At 35.4% G+C, this 23,295-nt stretch overlaps 1 protein-coding gene across 8 annotated transcripts in view; it reads left to right on the forward strand.

Annotated features, from left to right (window-relative positions):
• Positions 1-23,295, forward strand: part of KCNT2 (potassium sodium-activated channel subfamily T member 2) — a 436,518-nt gene that overhangs the window by 226,280 nt on the left and 186,943 nt on the right. For all 8 annotated transcript variants that reach the window (XM_074389701.1, XM_074389699.1, XM_074389705.1 and 5 more), the window contains exons 9-12: positions 14,207-14,387; positions 16,011-16,175; positions 17,710-17,846; positions 20,863-20,926. In XM_074389701.1, the coding sequence (XP_074245802.1) occupies positions 14,207-14,387; positions 16,011-16,175; positions 17,710-17,846; positions 20,863-20,926 (547 nt within the window). The remainder of the gene's footprint in view (positions 1-14,206; positions 14,388-16,010; positions 16,176-17,709; positions 17,847-20,862; positions 20,927-23,295) is intronic.

The following is a 23,295-nucleotide window of genomic DNA, read 5'->3' on the forward strand; positions in this document are numbered from 1 at the left end:
TTTAGTTTAAAAACTGAAAACCAAACAAAATATTAAAACAAATAAAAAGATACTAAAGATTATCTCAGGGGTGGATAGGGGTAGGATAATATACGACTTTGTTTATGTCTTTATTTTATTTCACTTTAAGTTCTGGGATACATGTGCAGAGCGTGCAGGTTTGTTACATAGGTATACGTGTGCCATCGTGGTTTGCTGTACCCATCAACCCCTCATCTAGGTTTTAAGCCCTGCATGCATTAGGTGTTTGTTGTAACGCTGTCCCTCTCCTTGGCCCCCACCCCAGACAGGCTCTGGTGCGTGATGTTCCCCTCCCTGTGTCCCTGTGTCCCTGTGTTACTAGTGTTACTATATGTCTTTTGATAACAAGTTCATATTACTATTGTTTTGGAACTGAAAAGATTAGAACAGTTAACAAGTTCAAGTAGGATGTAAACCAAGAAGTGTAAGAAACGGCTTAATACAGGAATATATTAATAAAATACAAAATCCAAATGGATGGAGCATATCTTATAGGAATGTTAAATTCAGCATGTCCAAAAGGGAAATATTTTCATACCTTCTACCTGCAAAATTTTCTGTAATGTTCCTTACTTCATGTCGTTATTGACCGTTGCCTTTATCCCGTACTATCTATAGGTCATATTTGGAAATAGCTATTAGTTGAAAACCCCACAAAACACTAACTTATCAAGGGGCATGTTTGTTTCGTATGGTTTTAGTCGTATATTCAACCTTCTATTCATATGATTGTGGAATTACTAGAGTATGTGAAATTCCCCAGGAAATTTCTCTATTTTTCAGTTGTATATTTGTTGTAATCAAGTTCTGAAAAGGTGTTTAAGGACAAATTTGGCTACTTGTCATTTTGTTCTGTAGTATGCATAATTTAAATACATATCTACCTTAATTTTAGAAAAAAAAAAAAAAAAACTACTAGAATACCAGCCTATGAAATTCTTAAAGGATTTTCAGTCTGAGATAATGTTCTTTAAAGCAGACATTAACCAAAGCAGACATTCATATAAAACTAACTCACAGTAAGGTAGAATTTACTATGTGACTTAGTTTTGAAAGCCCAAGCCCAGTTTAAGCTCAATATTGTGAATATTGATCACAATTATGCAAAAAGATAAATATGTAGATGGCAGGATTTCTCTGCTTCCTAATGTGCATAAACTTTCAAATAATACTTAACATTCACAAAATATAAAATCCTTGTCTCATAAAATTAAATATCTATTTAAATCTTGATAGTGAATATGAATATATGTTTTAAGTAATATAAAAATTCTATTGCAGATTTTTTCAAAATATTACTATTTTAAAATTTAGGTCTTAAATATTAACATGTAATGATATTAGTTATATAACTTAGTGAATTCTATAAATATATACATATAGTATAAACAGATACACCGTCTTTTATATAATCACAAACGAAATCCTTTAATTCAAGTAATCTCAGTGATAAGTAATCCTTTAAAACAAGTCACTAGCCTGATGTTGACATACTGGCCTTGAAATAGTGCTTAATCTTTTTTCCCTTACTGCTTTTCCAAGAATCCGTTGTCAGTTTCTGTAAATGATGACAGTCAACCCTCCAAAGGTCAACTAATCTCAGCATGACTACTCTTTGTAAATAGTTAAAGATTATGGGTTCACCCTGCAAATTGCATAACTCTTCTTTTTTTTGGAGCCCTCTGTGGTCGCCTATATTTCCACTTCCAAAACCCTTGGGGCTTGCAGCATTGAGAAAGGACAAGATTATAGCTACTCATTAATCCATGGGTGATACCCTGCTGCTAATAAACTTGTTAGTGAATTCCTAGGAAAGAGGGATAAACACTATTTGCTTATCATCACTTCCTCTTTATAATTCCTATCTCTATTGTTAGCAGTAACATTTATTTATTTATTTATTTATTTATTTATTTTGCTAACATAGAAACAAACGCTTTATAGCACTTTCATGTGTATCTTTGATTCATTTTTATTATTCTGTTACTCTCATGCTGGGGCTGTAAATAAATAACAAAATTACTAGTCAATTCATTGAACATTATTCTATTTCAGACATTTCACAGAGCCTTAGCTCATTTATTTCTCATTATAGCCAATGAGAAGTTAATATTATTATGCATACATTTGCTTTTCACTTGAGGAGCACGAAGTTTGAGTAATTTACCTAGGTTAGCACTGACCAAGGGAAAAATGTTTGATTATTAGTTTATGCTGTTATTAGTAAGCGAGGTCATAATCATTCACGTTAGAGTCTAGAGGCTCTTTTTTTATATAGACTGGAGTGAAAGACTTTTGTCCTATTGATGCCTGCATCTGTAACATCCAGCATAATGCTTGACTAGCAAACTATCAATAAATATATTTTTATGAATAAATGTGACTACTTTTTATAACATTAGGTAGTTTTTTCTATTATAAAACATTTAAATAAAATCTTATAGTACCTATTAGTGTATATAAATGGTTTTATTGTGATTTAAAATTTATAGGTATTTTTGCAGTAGAGAAATTATAAAAAGATATTCATTTGCAATTTTGCATTTGAAAGTAAATCACTATAAATGAATTAGAATAACTTTTATATATATTGACTAAGCAAAAGTTATAAATGGAACATAGTGTAATAGTGATTTATTTTTCATATTTTAGATTGTAATAAATTATTTAATTTAATATTTAGGCAGAGGATACAGGATAATAAACAAAAAGTATGTTACAATTAGAAAACTACTGAAACTAAGTATTTGAAGTAAGAATAGGTATATACATACACACATGCACACATATAGTTCTCAGTCACAAGACAATACGAAATTTATTAGAAAACATAAACATGCAGAAGTATTTACTAAATTCCGCCAACTATGAATATTTATGTATTAATGATACATTATTAAATTCTCCTGCTATTTAGTATATAATTTAAATTGTTTAACTTAGTTTTTATTGTCTGAAAAGATGCATCTCTTTTATCATAAGTAAAAATAGAATATTGTGCTTATGAATGTGCTGTTTTTGAGTACATTTTGGATTTAATTTATCAGAAAATCTCTGCCTATCATTAAAATTATTTCTGGGTACAGGCCCAAAATAAGAACTCACGAAAATTTATTAATTATGATGAGAGAGAGGAGACAGTTTTCATTTAATAATAGCTCCAAAGATAAGTGTGAATGAAACAAGATAACAATCTGTATTATAATGCCTAATTATCACTGAATTGCTTCAAATCTTACGTAGCATGTTTTAGGATTCATAGATCTAGGTAAAGTAGCTAATATATATTAATGAAATATTAACATTTGTGCACAATGCAAATCCAGCATGTTTTCAATTCTAAAACTCTTTGCCTTAAATCTTAAAGTAACAATTAACTGCCTGTGTATCTGCCTGTTCTGAAGACACCCTTTCTTCTCTTCTTTCCTACAATTAGCTGAATTCCTTTTTGAAGAGATAGTTTATATATAAAGATATATTTTACTTGAATGATTACCACAGAGCAGTAAAATAAATCTTTATAATCTTTGAAACATCTCCAGTTGTGTTGCCTGTAACCAAAATAATATGCAATTAAACAATGTTTTTCACGTGTTGTGTATAGGTTCTCTGTAGTGGGTATCAGAAAATGGTGTTATGACCATATAATGTGAATCAGCGCAGTCCACCCTCTGTTTTTAAATAAAAATTCTCCATGTCTTAGTATCGCTTTTGTAAAATAAAATGTTGGAACAAGTAAGTTTAAAAATACTTTTTAAATGATACTTTTAGGATTTTTTTTTTAAGACTTAAAAGACAGTTTTTTCTTAAATAGTGTGAATATCTGCCTTTCGGATTTGATAAGCTAGTTCAAATTTCTGCAAAATTTCCCTCTAAACAATTTCACCTCTTCCAGGGAGGTGATTTTTTAAATCAACACAAGATAACAAAAAGGGGAGTGGTTGCAAAAGTTAATGTGAGAGTGACAGTGGAGTCCAGATTGTTTACGTATGACAGGCAACTCTGTCTTTAATATTGAGTGATTTGTTTCTTCCATAAAACATAGCCTAGACAGTTGTCTGAATGTTTTAGTATGTACTAAGCTGATTGACTGAACTCTGTAGTAGAGTATGCAGTATTCACTGTGACATACTAGGATTATCAGTCAAGCATTTAATTTGTAAGTCAACACTAGCAAAGTTAATCATAAAGACTTGAAATATACTGTTGACATAGACATTATGGAATGAAATGGGACTAAGTATATCTTATATTTTAATATGCAATTTATTTTATAAAAAGACAAGTTTTTAATTTATTATTGACTTGTACATTACGCAAGTAGAATGAATTTGAATAAGTGAATCAAATGCATTTTAAATTTCCAAATTTTTCATTTGTTAGATTTAGGAATTGCTAACCGAAACAAAGGCTGGAGTTATAAAAACTAGTTACTAGGGAAAGTAAAATCTATTTTACTTGCTTGTAGTACTTCACAATTTCAAATGATAAGGTTATAGAAAAGTTGATACATTTATATTATAGATCTATCAATAAATACTTTATTTTATGGAGGTATTTACGTATTTTAGTTTTATTGAGCTATAACTGATATGCATAAAATTGCATATATTTAATATATACATTTTGATGATTTTTACATATACATACACCTGTAATACCATCACCACAATGCAGGTACTAGATATACCCATCACCTCCCAGAGTTTTCTTGAGTTCTTTTGTCAGGTTTGTGTGTGCGTGTGTGTTTTGGTAAAAATAGTTCATATGAGAAGTATCCTCTTAACATTTTAAACTGCACAAGACTTCATCATTAATCAATACTGTGTTACATAGCATATCTCTAGAACTAACTCATCTTGCATAGCTGAGACTTCATACTCACTGGCTAGCAGTCCCTAGTTCCCCTCTTTTAGCCCCAGCAACTACTCTCTGTTTCTAAGTTTGACTTTTTTATATAGCTCATGTAAGTGTGATCATGCAGTATTTATCCTTTTATTTTTTCTAATGAGTGGTAGGAGATTCTTAGATACTTTAGAAATTGATCTTTTCAGATAGATATTCTATAAATATTGGCTTCTGTTTCTTGGTTGCCTTTTTACTGTGTTGATTGTTTGCTTTGCTGTGCAGAAGCTTTTAGTTTGATGCAATCTTACTTGCTCATTTTTGGTTTTTCTCATCTGTGCTTTTGGTGTCAAATCCAAGACACCATTGCCAAGACCAATGTAAAGAACGCTTCCTTCTGTGTTTTCTTCTAGGAGTTTTATAGTTTCAGGTCTTAAATTTAAATATTTAACCCACTTTGAGTTACTTTTCGTGTATTGTGTAAGATAGAGTTCCAGCTTCATTGACTAAGAAATGTTTTATCACTCCACCTAATTGTATTAAATTCCATAATGAAGAAAGTAGTAAGATAAAAATTTTCAGAAGCTTTTATTTTTCTTTCTGAAAAGTTTGTATTTAAACTTTACATCTAAAGTTTAGCTATACAAGCTTATATCTAAAGTTGTTATTTATATCTGAACAGGTTAAATAGCTTGGTGATTTAAGTATGGACAATAGAGGACTATGTATTTTCATTTAGCTCTTCTTTCATTTACTGAAAAAATATGTATGAACATTATTATGTGCCTGGCACTGTTTTCGGTAATCAGACAACATTGGTCAAGAAACTGCAAGACTGTACCCTAAGGAGCCTGACTGTCATAGAAGAATATAGATAATGGATACCAAAAACTGAATGCCTCAATTCTTTTTTAAGATTAAACTGGTAAAGAAAGACTGGGAGTATATAGGTAGTTTATACATGGTAGTCGGGAAAGGTCTCATGGATGAGATGGTATTTGAGTAAAGATTTTAAAGATTTGAAGAATTAGTCATGAGACTATCTAGGTCAATAGATTCCAGCCAGAGAGAATAGTCCCTGCCACAGCCTTTAGTGAAGAATATGCCTGGCGCGTTGGTCAGAAAGCAATAATGCCAGGTTAGCTGGAGCAGAGTGAACCCACAGGAACAGGAGTAGAAAATGAACCTGAAGGACGCAGCAAGGGGTCAGATTCAGTAGTGTACTCTAGGCAAATAAAAGAACATTAGTTTTTAGTCTAAGTGACATAGGGAGCCATGTCAGTGTTCTGAGTACAGAAATAGCATGACCTGATCTATGTTTTTATAAATAAACCTGACTGGCAATATATTGACAGTTGGCCATTGAAGGAAGGGAGAATATCTATTGCAGTGCAGGGAAGGAATGATGGTGACGTGGATCATTATGGTAGCAGTGGAAATGGAGAGTAGTGATTGTGAATTCTGAGTATATATTGAAGCTAGAAACTGGAGTTTGCTAAGCGTTTGGATGTGAGTTGTGATAAAAAGTGAGGGTGAATCAAGGATTTTAGCATAAGCAAGTGGAAAATCAAATTTACCACTATCGGATGGTGAAGAATCTGGGAAGAACGGGTTTAGGGAGAAAGTTAAACAGTAAGTAAGGGAATTACTGTCTTCTTGGAGGAGGAGGTCAGAGAAGAGATAGAAGCTTTTGAATTTTATTCCAGTATCAAAGCACATTAAGAGTTATGAACCAAGGGAAGATCTGACTCATAATTTAAAAAGAATTCTTCTGTTCTTGGGCTGAATAATCATTTTTCCACATATTTTTTTCTTTTAGACGGAGGAACTGAGTTCATTTATTTATTATAAAAGGTATTTATTGAGTTAGAAGATATTTTAAAACAGATTTTAAATGTAACGTCATTGTTATCCATGAACAGAAGCAATGGCCCATTTAATCAGAACCTAAGTGAAACAAGCTGGTGGGCCATCATTCTCAGCAAACTGACACAAGAGCAGAAAATCAAACACTGCATGTTCTCACTCATAGGCGGGTGTTGAGCCATGAGAACGCATGGACACAGGTAGGGGAGCATCACACACTGGGGTCTGTTGGGGGGAAATGGGGGAGGGATGGGGGATGGGGAGGTGAGGAGAGAGAGCATGGGGAGAAATGCCAGATATAGGTGAAGGGGAGGAAGGCAGCAAATCACACTGCCATGTGTGTACATATGCAACAATGTTGCATGTTCTTCACATGTACCCCAAAACCTAAAATGCAATAAAAAAAATTAAAAAAAAAATTAGAAGTAAACTCTTAAAGTAATTTAATGTATTCACCTTTAGTAGTACTTTAAAAAGTTGTTTTTTATTCTTGTATAATGATACCAGACATGTTATAGCTGACATAAACATTGTCATTTTCATGTTGATTTAGAGAGCATTAGAGTATTCTAGGTCCCTTCAAGTTATGGGGGATATTAATAAATATGTGATAGGTTTGCATAATTTTCTCAAGTCCAGTAAAATGGCATTTTGCACAAGGAGTCTTAAAAAATCTTGTTAATGATTGTAAGTATGTATTTAACTATAACTGTATCAAGGAAATTAAATACCTTTGACTGCAACATGTCTTATTCAAGAAAATGTTTTAAGATTTTTACAGTTTTATGATAGGTATTGTCATAAGTATGGATTGGTAAATTGAAAAATATGACCACAATATTTTGTATGTCTTCTGATGAAGAGATGGAGTCTATTTCCACACCTCTTCAATCTGGCTGATGTTGTGACTTGCTTTGACAAATAGGATGGAGCAGATAAAAGCTAGGTATTTAGAGGATTTGCAGCTTCCATCCTTGTTCTTTTGAAATGATGCCCTGATACAGCAAGGAAGCCAGTTGAGCCTCATAGACGATGAGCAGTCACACAGAGAAGAAACAAAGCCCCTCAGCCCACAACGAACGGTGACCACTGAGTATAAGGCTGAGACCATCAATTTAGCCAGACGCTTCAATTTAGCCAGACCTCTAGTTGAGTACAGCTGCATAAGTGAGCCAAAAATAAGAATAATAAAAAAGAGAAACTTCCCACAAAACCATGTGAAAAGCTAAATTATTATTGTTTTAAGCCTTTATGTTTCAGGGAGTTTGTTACGTAGTACAGAAAAATTGGAACATAAGCATGAAATATTTTTGGAGTTTTTCGGAATATATTACTTGGTTTAACTAGTTTCTTTTCTTTCTTTCTTTTTTTTGGAGACAGAGTCTGGCTGACTTCAATGGTGTGATCTCAGCTTACTGCAACCTACGCCTATCAGGCTCAAGCAATTTTTGTGCCTTAGCCTCCTGAGTAGCTGGGACTACAGGTGCACGCCACCACACCCAGTTAATTTTTTTTTATTTTAGTAGCGACAGGGTTTCACCATGTTGCCCAAGATGGTCTTGAACTCCTGAGCTCAGGCGATATGTCTGGCTTCGTCTCCTAAAGTGCTGGGATTACGGGCTTGAGCCACCACCCCCATGCCCAGTTCTCTTGTTGATTCAACACTTAGTTCTTGCGACTAGTATATACTTTTGTTAAGTGCTGTAGAAAATAAAATTTGAATAATGTGCAAATGATGTCATCAAGGTAGATAGTAGTTGAGTATGGGTGATAAATATTAAGCACTAAATGTAGATATTTTTGTAATGTTTAGCTACATACAACATGAAATTATGCATAAATTCAGAGTGAGTACTCTAACTCAAGAAAGGGCTTATGAGAGAAGTCGTATTTGGGCAAGGGTATCAAAAAAACAGGCATTGGAGTAGTTACTGGGGAGAGAGAGCTTTCAGCTGAATTATTAGATTGGGCGAAGGTAGACATACAGGCAACAAGGGTTATATATTATTTTGAGTAAAGAGTACAAATAGTAAGTGAAGGTGAGATAAACGGGACAGAAGTTTAAGAACAAACAAATGAGATCCATATGCTATAGTCCGTAATCGTATGCTACTAAGTATCTATTGCTGGATAACAAAGCACCCCTAAGCTTAATTGCTTAAAGTAGCACAGTTGGCCATTTCTCAAAATTCTGTGGTTGATTTCCAGGGCATATTTTCTGCCCGTCTCACCTGTAATTACTCTTTCAACTTCACTTATCTAATGGCCTGAGAGAAAATGGAGGGTGTAAGATGACCCTGCTGTCGTGTTTGGCAATTGGAATCGGCTGTCAAGTAGGACATCTCGGTTCTCTTCCACATGGCCTCTCATCCTCTAGTAGACTATAACAATATCTTCACTGTGTGGTGGTTTCAGGGTTTCAAGAAAGAGAAAAAGAGCTGCCTAGCCTCTGCAACCACATAATGCCACTACCATCCTTTTATTGGTCAAAGCAAGTCATTAGTCCAGTTGGGACTCAAGGACCTGAAGACATTGACTTCATATCTTCATGGATGGTACAGCAACATTATATTGCAAATGAAGAGTTTGTTGAATATACGAGGACTTGATTTGTTGGCGGCTATTATAAGAATCTATCAAACTACAGATTATAGAGGTTTCTTCGAACAGTGAGAATCCTGTAGCTTTTTGAGTCTGAGGGTGCGCCGTGTTTAAAGAATATTAATACTACCCTTATGAGTACGTTATGTTAAGAGGACAGTCCAAAGACCTGGAAGCACGGTAGGAGACTTTTCTGGTAGCTTAGATCTAGAAAATACATGTTTGAATTTGGAAGTATACATTTTAACTATAATCAGAGATTGACTTTTAATGCATACTCAAACATGTAAATGCTCAGTATTTCAATCACTAAAATATATATTATTTTCCTTTCTTCTCTATTTTCTAGTGAAGTATAAAGAAATTAAGCATAAATTGTTTACATTCTCCAACATATGTTATTTTAAAGAAAATTTTAAAACCCGACTTTACAGAAGTATCATACAATTCAATTTTTGGTGGTATTAGGCTAATCTGAATATTCTCATAATTAGTTTGGCAATATTCTATAGGGGCAGCTGAGCCAACAAACTGATATGAATCCACTCATTGGTTTAAGTGTGCTTATAATCTGGCAGCTCACACCAAATTTTTAAGTGTAAAACGAGTGATTTTGCTGTGCCGTTTTAGAGACCTGAAGTAAAAAAAAAAAAAAAAAAGGGAAAAAAGCAAATAAAGAAAACTCACACAACAGTTTTATACAATTAAAATGATGACATGTATCTTCCTTTCCCTCTTCTGTCTCTTGGTCCATCTACCTGTGAACCTACCCGTCTACCTAACCATTCATAAGCTCATACTTGACTGTACCAAAATATGTATATATATATGCATAAAGACAGTAGAATCTGTCTGCTACGTAACTTAGACAAATAAGGAGGTTATCTGAAAAGGCTGGAAAAAGAATTTCTGGAAAGTAAACATTGAATATTTATTTCTTCAGGGTTGTTGTAATTAAGCCATGTGCTTGTAGTGTCCAGAAGCCATAGTGACTGTTCACAAATATACACTGATTTTAAAAATAGTTTTATAGGGGTATAATATATGTATCATAAAATTTACTCATTTCAAGTGTAAATTCTAGATTTTTTCATGTATATTCAAAGTTATGTAGATGAAGAGATGTATACCGTCACCTCAATTCAGTTTTAGAATATTTTCACCACCACATTCCCACCATCAGTCCCAGGCAACCACTGATTTGCTGGTTCTTTTCTGGATATTTCATATAAACAGAATCATACAGCATGTGGTCTTTTATGTTAGACTTCTTTCACTCATCGTGTTTTTGCAATTCATCCAGAACTTGGCTCATTTTAATTTTTACTTACTTATTTACTGAGTAGTATTGCATGATTGTATTAGTCTGTTTGTGCTGCTATAACAAAATTCCTGAGCCTGCCTAATACATGAATAGAAATTTCTTTCTCACAATCCTTGATCTGTGAAGGCCAAGATCAAGGTGCTGGAAATTTAACATCTGTTGGGGGTTTTCTCTCTCCTTCAGGGTGGGGCCTTACTGCTGTACCCTTCCATGGCAGAAGGGCAAAAAGGGCCTAGCTGGTTCTGTTCCACAACTTGATAAGGTTGCTAATGCCATTCGTGAGTGCTCCACCCTCATGCATTTAATCACCGCGTAAGGACCCCACTTCTTAATAATGTTGCATTGTGTGGTTTAAGTTTCAGTGTGAATTTTGGAGGGGACACAGACATTCGCTCCATAGCCGTCTGCTTCTGGCGCATCAAAATGCATGTCCTTCTCACATACAACATACATTTTATTTCACTCCAGTAGCCCCTAAAGTCTTAAGTTGTTCCGACACCAACTCTTAAGCCCAAAGTTTCATCTAAATATCACCTAAATTAGATACGGGTGAGACTCAAGGCATGATTCATCCTGAGGCTAATTAGTTTTCAGCTGTGAGCCTGTGAAATTAAACAAGTTTTGTGCTTCCAAAATACAATGGTGAGACAGGCATAGGATAGATATTGTCAATCCAAAGGGGAGAACTAGGCAAGGAGAAATGGGTAATAGGTCCCAACGAAGTTAGAAATACAACAAGAAAAACAATATTAAATCCTGAGGTTTGAGAGTAACTTTTAACTCCATGTCTTGACTTCTGGTCACACTGGGGAGGGGTTGGCCCACACTGGGCTCTAGGAGGATGTTGCTATAGCTCATTTTTATGTTTGTTATAGCTCATCTTCTCAGCTTTGCTTGGCATAGTCCACCTAGCAGCAATTATGGGGTTGAGGTCTGGTATCTCCAGCTCTGCATACTGGCATTTCATGCTGGTGACTACAGCTATGGTGTCTCAGGGATGGCTCCACTCCTGTGGCACCAGGCATTGCCCTAGTGGGGACTCTATGTGTGGGCATATCCCTGTGGTAGTTCTCTTTCTTGGCCCCAAGGCTTTCCGGGGCATCCTTTGAAATCTAGGGGGAAGTTAACCATGCCTTCACAGCTTATGCTCAAAATTAGCATCACATGGATGCCACTAAGGATTACCACCTCTGACTTCTATAGCAGCATCCTGAGTCACTCTTGCACCTGCTTCACCACCACTTGGGGTGGCCAAAGAGCACCGCACCAGAATGAAGAAAGCCTACTCTTGAGACCTCAAAGATGTCCTGGTTTCCTCTGTTGAAACTGTGCTGCCCTCAAAGCTTTCACACTCTGGGCCCGTGAGGGGAGTGACACTCTGGAAGAGCTCCAAAATGCCTTCAGGGTTATTCTTCCATTGTTTTGATGAAGAGCACCTGGTTTCCTTTTATCTTGTAAGAATCTCCTTATTGCATGATTGCTTGGACAAACTATTGGTGTTTTGTCTGGAACACAATTTTTATTCTTTACAATCTGACCAGGCTGGGTATTTTTCAAATTCGTAAGTTCTGCTTCCCTTTTGATTATAAATTTCATCTTTAGTCAATTTCTCTCTTCTGGCATTTTACTAAAACCAGTCAAGAAATACAGTGCATCACCCTGAACGCTTTGCTTAGAGCTTTCTTCTGCTACATATTTTAGTTCACCACCTTTGAACTGGGCCTTCCACAAAATATTAGGACACAGACGTAATTCACCAAGTTTTGCCACTTTATAATAAGGATGGCCTTCCCTCCAGTTTCCAATTAGATAGTCCTTATTTCTGTCTAGGAACTCATCAGAAAGGACTTTACTGTCTATATTTCCACCAATATTCTGGTCATAACTGTTTAATCTGTAAGAAGATTTAGGCTTTCACCAAAATTGTCCTTAAACACTCCATTCAGGGAAATCTAGGCTTTTTCTTGCATGTACCCTAAAACTGTTCCTGTCTCTAACAATTATCCAATTCCAAAGCTGCTTCCACATTTTTAGGTATTTGTTATAGCAACACCCTACTTTTCAGTGTCAATTTCTGTATCGGTTCATTTGTGCTGCTGTAAGAAAATATCTGAGACTCTGTAGTTTATGAACAATAGAATTATGTATCTCACAGTTCCAGAAGCAGGGGAGTTCATGATCAAGGGGTCACAGATTTGGTATCTGGTGAGGGCCTTTTCACTCATCAGGATGAGGCATAGTTGCTGTGTCCTCACATGACAGAAGGCATAAAAGCAAAAAGAGGCCTAGCTAGTTCCCTTCCAACACTTTCATAAGGTTGCTAATCCCATTCTTGAGAGCTCCAGACTTAATCACCTCCTAAAGCCCACCTCTTAATAATGTTGCATTGTGAATTTAAGTTTCAACATGAATTTTGGAGCGGAGACAGACATTCAAACCATAGCAATTATATGCCGATTGCTATGTTGCAAATCTTACATCGTCCTCCAACATTGCACAATATATTTTATTATTCATAATCTCACCTTGCCTTTTTTTTTTTGCTAATAGCAGCATTATTTATAATGCTATTTTAACAAATTTCTAATTTGAGGGCATCTAACAACTTTTACACTGTTCTCTTACTGTCACTTCATCAATAGCTTTGTACAAATGATTGATTCATTTAAGGACTTGTTTTAAGAATCATTTGGTGTCTTAGTCCATTTTGTGCTGCTATAAGATAAAACCTGAAACTGAATATAATCAATGGAAATGTATTGGCTCATACTGATTTTGAAGGCTGGGAATCCAAGAACAAGGTGCTGGTAACAACTGGTGAAGGCTTTCTTACTATCTCAAAACATGGTAGAAGGGCAAAGACAGAAAGCGCACATGAGACAGAGAGAGAGAGACAGACAGAGAGAGAGAGAGAGACAGAGACAGAGAGACAGACAGAGAGAGAGAGAGAGAGCGCGTGAGCGTGCACGCACGCATGTGAGTGAGCCCATTCCCACGATATCAACATTAGTTCATTCATGTTGGTGGAACCCCACAGTCTCACCTCTTAGTATGGTACAATGGCAATTAAATTTCAACATGAGTTTTAGAGGGGAGAGCATTGAAACTATAGCAGTTGGCAATTATTAATTCCTCAACCTTTTTACTGTCTTTCTCTTCTTCCTAAATTACGAGAAAAGAAAAAGAAAAGACTTGGTATTTTGGAAGGGATTAGATGTAGCGATTTCTGGTGTCTATGTTTTCTTGATGGTCATTCATTGTCTTTGTGTATCACCCATGAAATTGTCTGTTCATTTTGCATGTTACTTAATTATGCTGTGTGATAGTTTTACTCCCATTTTTGGCTATTAATCAAAATAAGACCACATCTGGTCAATGTAGGAAAAGAACTTACTAATTATATTTTTCTTAGAAAAATACATTGTGAAATATAAGAGCCTGACTATTAAATGGCTTTATGAAATGTGCTTTGGCTTTCAAAAGAATGATGATGAGAAATATTGTGTCCAATTGGAAAGATTTAATTTTAATTCATATTTGTTTCCTTAGCATTTGTGGGATCCAACATCTGGAACGAATAGGAAAGAAGCTGAATCTCTTCGACTCCCTTTATTTCTGCATTGTAACGTTTTCTACCGTGGGCTTCGGGGATGTCACTCCTGAAACATGGTCCTCCAAGCTTTTTGTCGTTGCTATGATTTGTGTTGCTCTTGTGGTTCTACCCATACAGGTAAACATAACCATCTTACATCGTCTAGAAATATACAGAGACATAAAATGGAATCCTCCATTTTTAATAAGAACTGGAAAGTAGTTTATTTATCTAACAGTAATTTGCTAACACATGCTATCATTACATTTAACCAATTACATAATTATTGCAGAAATGTTATTTTACATTTTATTAGAAACACCAAGTTGGTTTTTTTCCTTCCGGTCGTAACTGACAGTGCACATCTTATTTAAATCCTTCAAGATGCTTTTTTAAAAAAAATATAGAGTACTTAACTATATTAAATATAGAATAATGTAGTTTTTTTGTTTTGTTTTGTTTTTTTGAGACAGAGTTTCACTCTTGTTACCCAGGCTGGAGTGCAGTGGTGTGATCTCGGCTCACCACAACCTCCGCCTCCAGAGTTCAGGCAATTCTCCTGCCTCAGCCTCCTGAGTAGTTGGGATTACAGGCACATGCCACCGTGTCCAGCTAATGTTTTGTATTTTTTAGTAGAGATGGGGTTTCACCATGTTGACCAGGATGGTCTCGATCTCTTGACCTCGTGATCCACCCACTTTGGCCTCCCAAAGTGTTGGGATTACAGGCGTGAGCCACCGCACCCGGCTGTAGTTTTTATTTATAGGATGGTAGATCGAAAAAATGAATTTGTGAAGGGTTGATTTCTCTTGGTTCTTCAAAATAAACCACATAATCATATACTGCAATGAAAAAAAATTGATTAGTTATTTTGGTCAACTAAAACAAAATCTGGGACAGGTGCAATGGCTCATAGCTATAATTCCAGTATTTTGAGAGGTCAAGGCAGGTGGATGGCTTGAGCCCATGAGTTGAAGATGAAGTTGGGCTACAAGGTGAAACCCCATCTCTACAAAAAAAAAAAAATTGAAAACAAAGTCTGAACATATTTTATATTATGTGGCACTTTGAGGAGTGAGTAGGGAGGTTGCAAAGGTGCAGATATATAAATGGAATTAAAAATAAGTAAATGCAGTCTCTAACCCATTCCTATAATGAGCCCTGTGTGCCCATGTGTGGGCAGATCAGACACAGGTTGTGGGGAAAAGCAAATCAAACTTGCATATTCTATTGTAAAACGTAGGCCGCAATGTATCTAAATATCTACAAAAATGGCCTTCCTACTTCTGTAAATTCATGCATGTCTTTCTTCCTGACATCCCTCCCTTGCACCTTTCATTTTCTTCCATTCCTGGCTACTGTACAGCTAGAATGTGGCTGTGCGTGTTAAGAGTAATTCCTATTACATGAGATGTGGGTAGAACTTGAGAGAGAATGTGGAAAAATAACAATGAAGCTTTTCTCTTTCGCTCAGCTCTACTGGACATAAAGCAGAGGCACAGATCTTTTAGTGGCCTGTTCTTATGTGATAGCAAAATCATGTTAATATGTTTCTTTAGAGACCTGAAGCCCCTGGGAGGCATTTGCAGCATCTGTAGAAATTATATGGAAAATCTGTTGTTGAAGGGGAACACCGACAATTAGAATCTTAATGAGGTCTGTCTACGAAATTGACAGTACCTAATAAACAATAGATGTATTGCATTGATTTACTTATTTTCTTACCATGTTTTTCATTCACATGTGGAAAATACATTGCAGTTTGAACAGCTGGCTTATTTGTGGATGGAGAGACAGAAGTCAGGGGGGAACTATAGTCGACACAGAGCTCAAACGGAAAAGCACGTTGTTCTGTGTGTCAGCTCGCTGAAGATCGATTTACTTATGGATTTTCTAAACGAATTCTATGCTCATCCTAGACTCCAGGTACATTCAGCTTATAGTATATATTATACTGAATCATACCTATCAACTAACATATTGTCAAAGTCAGTTAACTGATGGTTCAGCCTGCTTTGTGGAGGATTTTTATTTATATACCCAAATATAGAAAGAGTAAATGAAGAACTACAAATATAACCAGGAACATAGAAAAAAAATGCTGGAGGAATACACAGTATTTTAAGTGTCCTTCTGTATGTACGCTAAAAGACAGATGGAATAATGTTAATGCTACAAAGAAAATTTTTCTTTGAATTAAAGGATTGCTTTTTTGTCCCTTGGGTAGAGCATAAGTGATATTTTTGTGAAACAGTGAATTTTAAGATAAAATACAATTAAACAAGAAAGAAACCATTTCAGTGTCATCTACTCAGTTAAACACTGCAGAATTTTATCAAAGATTGCTAATGGAAATGTGGAAGCCTGGAACTTCCACTTTTTTCTTTCATTTCCGTAAGTATAAATAGGTGCTATTTGTAGTAGGAATGCATGACCAAAAATTAGACAATAACTAGCCAAATTGAGAATATGAATTAAGAAGAAACTTTTTTTCTGTCTATGCAGACAAAATTCTTGAATATTTCCACTTGCTGCTATTGGCCACAGCAGTTATTTCCTTTCCAGCTTACTGCACCTAGTCTATTTGAAGGTGTATTTCCTCAACAAATTTGTGTCAAGAAGTTGAATAACTCCTGACATCAAGACAATGCTTACTATATCTAATTATCCTTTTCTTACAGAACATAGAAATATTAATTTGTGAACATTATGGAGACCTTTATGAATACCATATTTTTGTGTTTTAATACACCTAATTTATAATTGATTCTTAAATGATAGAACCATTTTGTTCTGTCTTAAGTGGGCAAAATCATTTTGTTCTTATTCTTTTCTTTTCATATAAGTTAACTTGCATTTTTAATAGCAACTCCATACTTATTTGTTGTTTTTTAAAACTTTCTCCAAAGGACCATATATTTTGAAATATTTTGATAACACGTTCAGTTAGTTTGCTTTGTCAGTATTTGCAATGTTTTTATGGATCCTTATTTATTCAAATATCCGTCAGAAACTGTTCAAAATTATTGGTTCATAATAGGATAACCGAATGATATAAATCACTACCATAGTTTTGATTCTCAAAATAATGACTTGAAGTATGAATTGATACTTAAATGCTTCTGCTTGGTGTTCAGTGTATATTTTAGGATCAGTCTTAGAACTAAAAACTTTACAAGCTGAAAGTGCATGCCAGGTATAACCACCGATTACCTTCCCTATGGCCCTAGTAAGATGGAAATAAGTTGAGATGAATTTATTGTTTTATGAGATTTGCGTGTGTCCCAGTTGTGTTATAAGTGTGCAGTGTTATTTAATTTATGCCCAGGTTTTAAATGTGAAATTTTATTAGCAAAAGTCGATTTCAGTTTTATCATATTTCAGATTTTTCTGATTTTCCTATGTAGTATAATAGAAAACATTATTGTTTCTATCCCAATGCCCATTTTGTTTTGAATAGGATTATTATGTGGTGATTTTGTGTCCTACTGAAATGGATGTGCAAGTCCGAAGGGTACTGCAGATTCCAATGTGGTCCCAAAGAGTTATCTATCTTCAAGGTTCAGCCCTTAAAGATCAAGACCTGTTGAGAGCAAAGTAGGTATCTCTGTCTTTCATCTTGCATCTTACAATTTTGAGTGACTTAATATTTTGTCTTTCTGCCAAATATTAGCAATTTTCAGTGTCACAAGATGTGTTTCAGTATCTTTGAGTAAAGTCTTTTGTCTTAGTTCCTCTGCTGATCAAACTGAAAGGTTAAAAATATATAATAAAATCAGTGTGTTTACTCCTCTTTTCAGCCTCATCTCAAGACAAAATTGTTCAGCAGACCCTGACCACACAACACAATGAGAAAAGTGGCCCCCTGTAATTATCTTCAGCTGTCAGAGATTCACTGAGGTATCCAGACTCACTGATAGAGTAGTCTCCAAATCCCTGAATACTGTTGTTATCCCATAAATAAAAATCATGGGCTAGATGTGATGTGATATACCAGTACAGTGTGAGTCAGAGTTTGTATTTCAAAGAGCCTGCACTACGTGTTGGACAGATAGCAGTTGTGTTGCCTGGGGTCAGAGCCGAAACGGTTGCTGCGGGCTAGAGGAATCAGAAAGGTGACAGGTCTTACTTAGCTACCGTATTCTTTTTGTGCAGGTACCAGGCAACTTGGCTCAAAGGTGACACAGTCTTAAACATTTGTCACAGGTTACCCAGGTTACCGAGTTATATCACATGAGCAGAGTGTGAGCAGTATCAGGCAGAGTGTGGACACCAGGGAATCAGGCCTTCTGCAAAACAGTCTCCTTAGTTTCAGAAGCCAGAAGATATCTTCAACAGAAGTGGTTTTGCTCAATATTGTCTGCTGTTTTTAAAGTTTTAAACATGTCTTCATGTGTATCTTTGAGTTGTCCTACATGCTCCTCTAGATTTAAAAGTCTCCCCACTGAATTGTGTAGTCCAAGTGCTTTACACTTTCTTTCCTGCATAACCTGAGCGTGTGTGAGTGGGTGTGTGTTTGTGCCTGTCTTCACTGTGTGCATATGTGTTTGTGTGTGTGTGTGTGTGTATGTCTAGTGAGTGATGGAAACGAGCAGAAGAAAAGTTAGCTGTTTTGTAGAACAAACTTTGGAACTACTTTTTGCTGTGTAATCCTTCAAATGATGGCTAGATGCCTGGTCAGGAACTCTGATGTTACTTTCGATTTATATATAATAAAGTCGGTTTAATGGAGCTTTTTTTTCAACAATTTAATTTCTGAAACAAAAAAAATCACTAGGAACTAGCAGGATATAATTGGAAAGATACATTTCTTTGTGAGTATATTCATCTTTTTGGTGTATTCAATATTTTATATTTGTGGTCATTTTACTTGTGACATTCTATAAGTCATCAGCTTTTCCCAGCACTCAGGCAAACCCTGGCTTTAGATGTTTGCTGTTTGCTATCTATACTCATTATTTAGGTGTGCTAGAAAAATAGACGCTTAGATACTACTATAATCTAGATCACTGTATTCATCTGTGTAGATAATCAGTATACTTAATTTATTGTAAGACAATTATGTTCTTCACACAGTAAGCGTGAATAATACTATGTTCAATATGACTTTGTGTAATAAATGGAGGCTTCTTTCTAATAACTTTATCTGAGTTATTGGTATTAGCTATTACTATCTAACCTATATAATATTTAGGATTAATATAACTAATTTATTACCAGTAGTTTTAAAATTATTCCTTAGTAAAAGCTATCACATTTTTTTTTTTTTTTTGAGACGGAGTTTCACTCTTGTTACCCAGGCTGGAGTGCAATGGCGCGATCTGGGCTCACCGCAACCTCCGCCTCCCGGGTTCAGGCAATTCTCCTGCCTTAGCCTCCTGAGTAGCTGGGATTACAGGCACGCGCCACCATGCCCAGCTAATTTTTTTGTATTTTTAGTAGAGACGGGGTTTCACCATGTTGACCAGGATGGTCTCGATCTCTCGACCTCGTGATCCACCCGCCTCGGCCTCCCAAAGTGCTGGGATTACAGGCTTGAGCCACCGCGCCCGGCCAAAGCTATCACATTTTTAAGAAGAATTCCTCCATAGGAATAAAAGAAAAGAGAAAGGAACGAAGGAGAGAGATAGGTAGCTGGCTGGCCATACTCAGAAAGCTATTTTTTAAAATAAATTAGAGTGACACAGTATCCATTTTTATGTTCATTTTCAATCTTAAATTCATATAAAAGATTTGGGATTTAATATAAACGAACACATTTTTCAGAGCAGTTCCTCATACATAGAGCATGGAGTAGTATTCTCTAAACAAGTTTCAAAGGTTAGATGCATGAGTTTTGAATTGCTTTGTTGAAAACGGTGTTTAGAAAAAGTTATCCAACACTCATATTATCTTAATAACCATGGCGCAACATTTCCCAGAACTGTTTGGCTTGGTCTTATTTCAAAGACTTTCATATTTCCTCTCCATAGAAAACATCTTTTTTTTAAAGATTTACTTTATCACAGTGAACCACAGAGATAACTCTTTCCTCTTTTTGAAAGTAAACTTTCTTGTGCTTTTAGAACATCATGTATCAAACACTAAAATATACTGTGTCTTTGTCACTAAACTTAAGTAATATTGAACCCTAGCATGAGGGGAAGGGGGTTGCAATAAGATAATGAATGATCTCCAGGAAGTATAAATACAGAGTGCAGTTTGACTTAGGAATCCTGAGCAGCTCTGTTCCATCCCTCTTAGTTCGATTCTGACATTACAGTTAAAATGCAATTAATCATAAAATAAAGACCAATATATCCCATTAATTTACTCAAAGCATACATATAAAAATACATTTAATCACAAAAAGGAATGGCTTTTTTTTTTTAACTTTTGTCATAGACCACTAAGTTATAATAGATAATCGAGTAATAGATTTTCTTTTTGTTCAGAATCAAACATAGTCATGATCTGCTAGAGATTCACCTTTGATTTAAGCTTATAGATACACATGGTCTTCATGTAAATTTTTTGCAATATATGAACTAAAAAGTGAAATTCTGTTTTTCAGAAATTCACTTTTGTAGATACTTCAGTGTGTGATTATTCTGTTTTTTCTGTCTGTATTTAGGATGGATGACGCTGAGGCCTGTTTTATTCTCAGTAGCCGTTGTGAAGTGGATAGGACATCATCTGTAAGTTTCTAAAATCTCTTTTAGTAAGTTGTGCTTTCCATTTTAGAAGATTTTTTTAAATTTGAATTTTTAAAAATCCGCCAACATTAAATATTGGTAACCTTAAAGTTTTACTAAAGGAAACAAATATTACTGAGCTGTCTTTTCCATACGAACCGTTGAATCATTGTATTAACGAAAGTGTTTTTCAAATAGTTTCTACACATCCTCTCATGATCTATTGATCAAAATGAATCACATAGAAATAGAACTAGACCATTTTTTTAAATTAAATATGTCTTATGAGATGTAATTTTGTTAAAGTGGCCTCAATTTTTTCAAAGTTAAGACAAAACAGATGGATCAGGCATTAGAACCAAGTGGAGAGTTTCTTAAAAATATGCATTTGAGAACCTTCTATTCAAGATATTTGGGTGGGAATTAAGAATCTTTATATTTTTAAAAGCTCCCAGGTAATTCTGAAACACATTTCACTTTGGTAACCTTTGGCTTATACAATATTTATGATGCAATTTTCAGATCCACAGTTCTATTAAACTTACAACTAAATTAAATTTTGTAAGTCAAATATTGGTATAAACGAAATTAAATGGTATAAACTATATTTAATTTTTTTATTATTTAAAAAATGCTTCAGGCCAGGCACGGTGGCTCAAGCCTGTAATCCCAGCACTTTGGGAGGCTGAGGCAGGTGGATCATGAGGTTGAGAGATCGAGACCATCCTGGTTCAACATGGTGAAACCCCGTCTTTACTAAAAATACAAAAAATTAGCTGAGCATGGTGGCGCGTGCCTGTAATCCCAGCTACTCAGGAGGCTGAGGCAGGAGAATTGCCTGAACCCGGGAGGCGGAGGTTGCGGTGAGCCGAGATCGCGCCATTGCACTCCAGCCTGGGTCACAAGAGCGAAACACTGTCTCAAAAAAAAAAAAAAAAAAAAAAAAAAGCTTCATTATTTTATGTTCAGTAAATTTTACTACCTCCAGTGTTTCTAAGCCAATGACTCCGTCTCTAGTCATACCTGTGGTGTGTGGACAAATGAGAACAGTCGGTGATTTCTAAAGAGACTGGAGAAAAGGCAAAATGTGCGTAGGTCTTTCAGGTGTATGTCTATCCTCTTTTGGATATAGGCATGCTCTTTTGCATTAATTTATGACTCTAAGTCCTGAATGTGGCAGGCTCTGTTTTGTCCTCACTCTAATTTATCTAAATTACTTATCCGTCTAAAGTGTTTAAACTGATTTTCTTATCTTTTATTTGGAGTGAGCTGCTATGCGCTGAATTGTGGCCCTACAAAGTTCACATGTTGAAATCCCAACCCTTAGTAACTCAGCATGTGAACTTATGTGGTGATAAGGTCTTGAAAGAAGTAATAAATTTATAATGAGACCATTAGGATAGGCACTAATCCAATATGACTAGAAAATTTGGAGGCAGACATATATACAGGGAAAACACCATGTAAACATGAAGACAGCAATATACATACCAAGGAAAGAGGTCTGGAACAGATCTTTCCCTCACAGCCCTCAAGGAACCTAACCCTGCCAACACCTCGATTTCCGATTTCCAGTCTGTAGAACCGTGAGACAATACAATTCTGTTGTTTAAGTCATCTAGGTTGTGGTACTTTGTTTGGCAGCCCTAGAAAACTCATAACAGGGGATAAACCAAAAAATGATTGGAAAACTTACAAATTTTTTTTCGAAATATATATTTGAAAAAAAGTTTCTGCTCCCAGCTTTCTCTACAATGACTACCTTAATTCAGATCAGACCCTCATCAGTTCATTTAAGCACTGCTTTAATCGTTTCTTACTAGGTTCAACAAAGTAGGTACTCCAAACATGTTTATTGAAGAAATGAATTTGAACTGAAAATAATCAAGTGTTTCTGTAATTGGTTGACTCATGTAATGGTGAGTGTTGTGCCCCTCGAGTGGCAATTTGGCTTTAAAATGCTGGCAGTTTTTCAGCGTGTGTATTATCTTTGTGTAATAAGGGAGGTGTAAGCATTAGGAAATAAATACATATCTTCTAGGGTACCCTTTTTTATGTGAATTTGGAAGCTTTTAGTTAATTGAATGCATTCTGTTTTCTCCTGACACTACTGAATTGGAGGAAATGAGTAAGAAGATTCACGCCTATGAGGACAACAGATTTGGTAGATGAGACAATACTAATTTTATATTAATAATAATTTTGCAAGCTACAAAGCAGATGGATGAGTGGCAACAGTGAAGGAAGTTAAAATTTTAAGTTGAGAGGGGAAACACATTAGAAGCAGGCTGCTTTTTTGCATTGGAACCCCAAGAGTCTCAGAAAGCAGAGGTACCAGATGTCTCTGAAGTCGGGTTATGTGTATAACTGAA

Source organism: Saimiri boliviensis, chromosome 19 (assembly GCF_048565385.1).
Source record: "Saimiri boliviensis isolate mSaiBol1 chromosome 19, mSaiBol1.pri, whole genome shotgun sequence".
NCBI classification, from domain to species: domain Eukaryota; kingdom Metazoa; phylum Chordata; class Mammalia; order Primates; family Cebidae; genus Saimiri; species Saimiri boliviensis.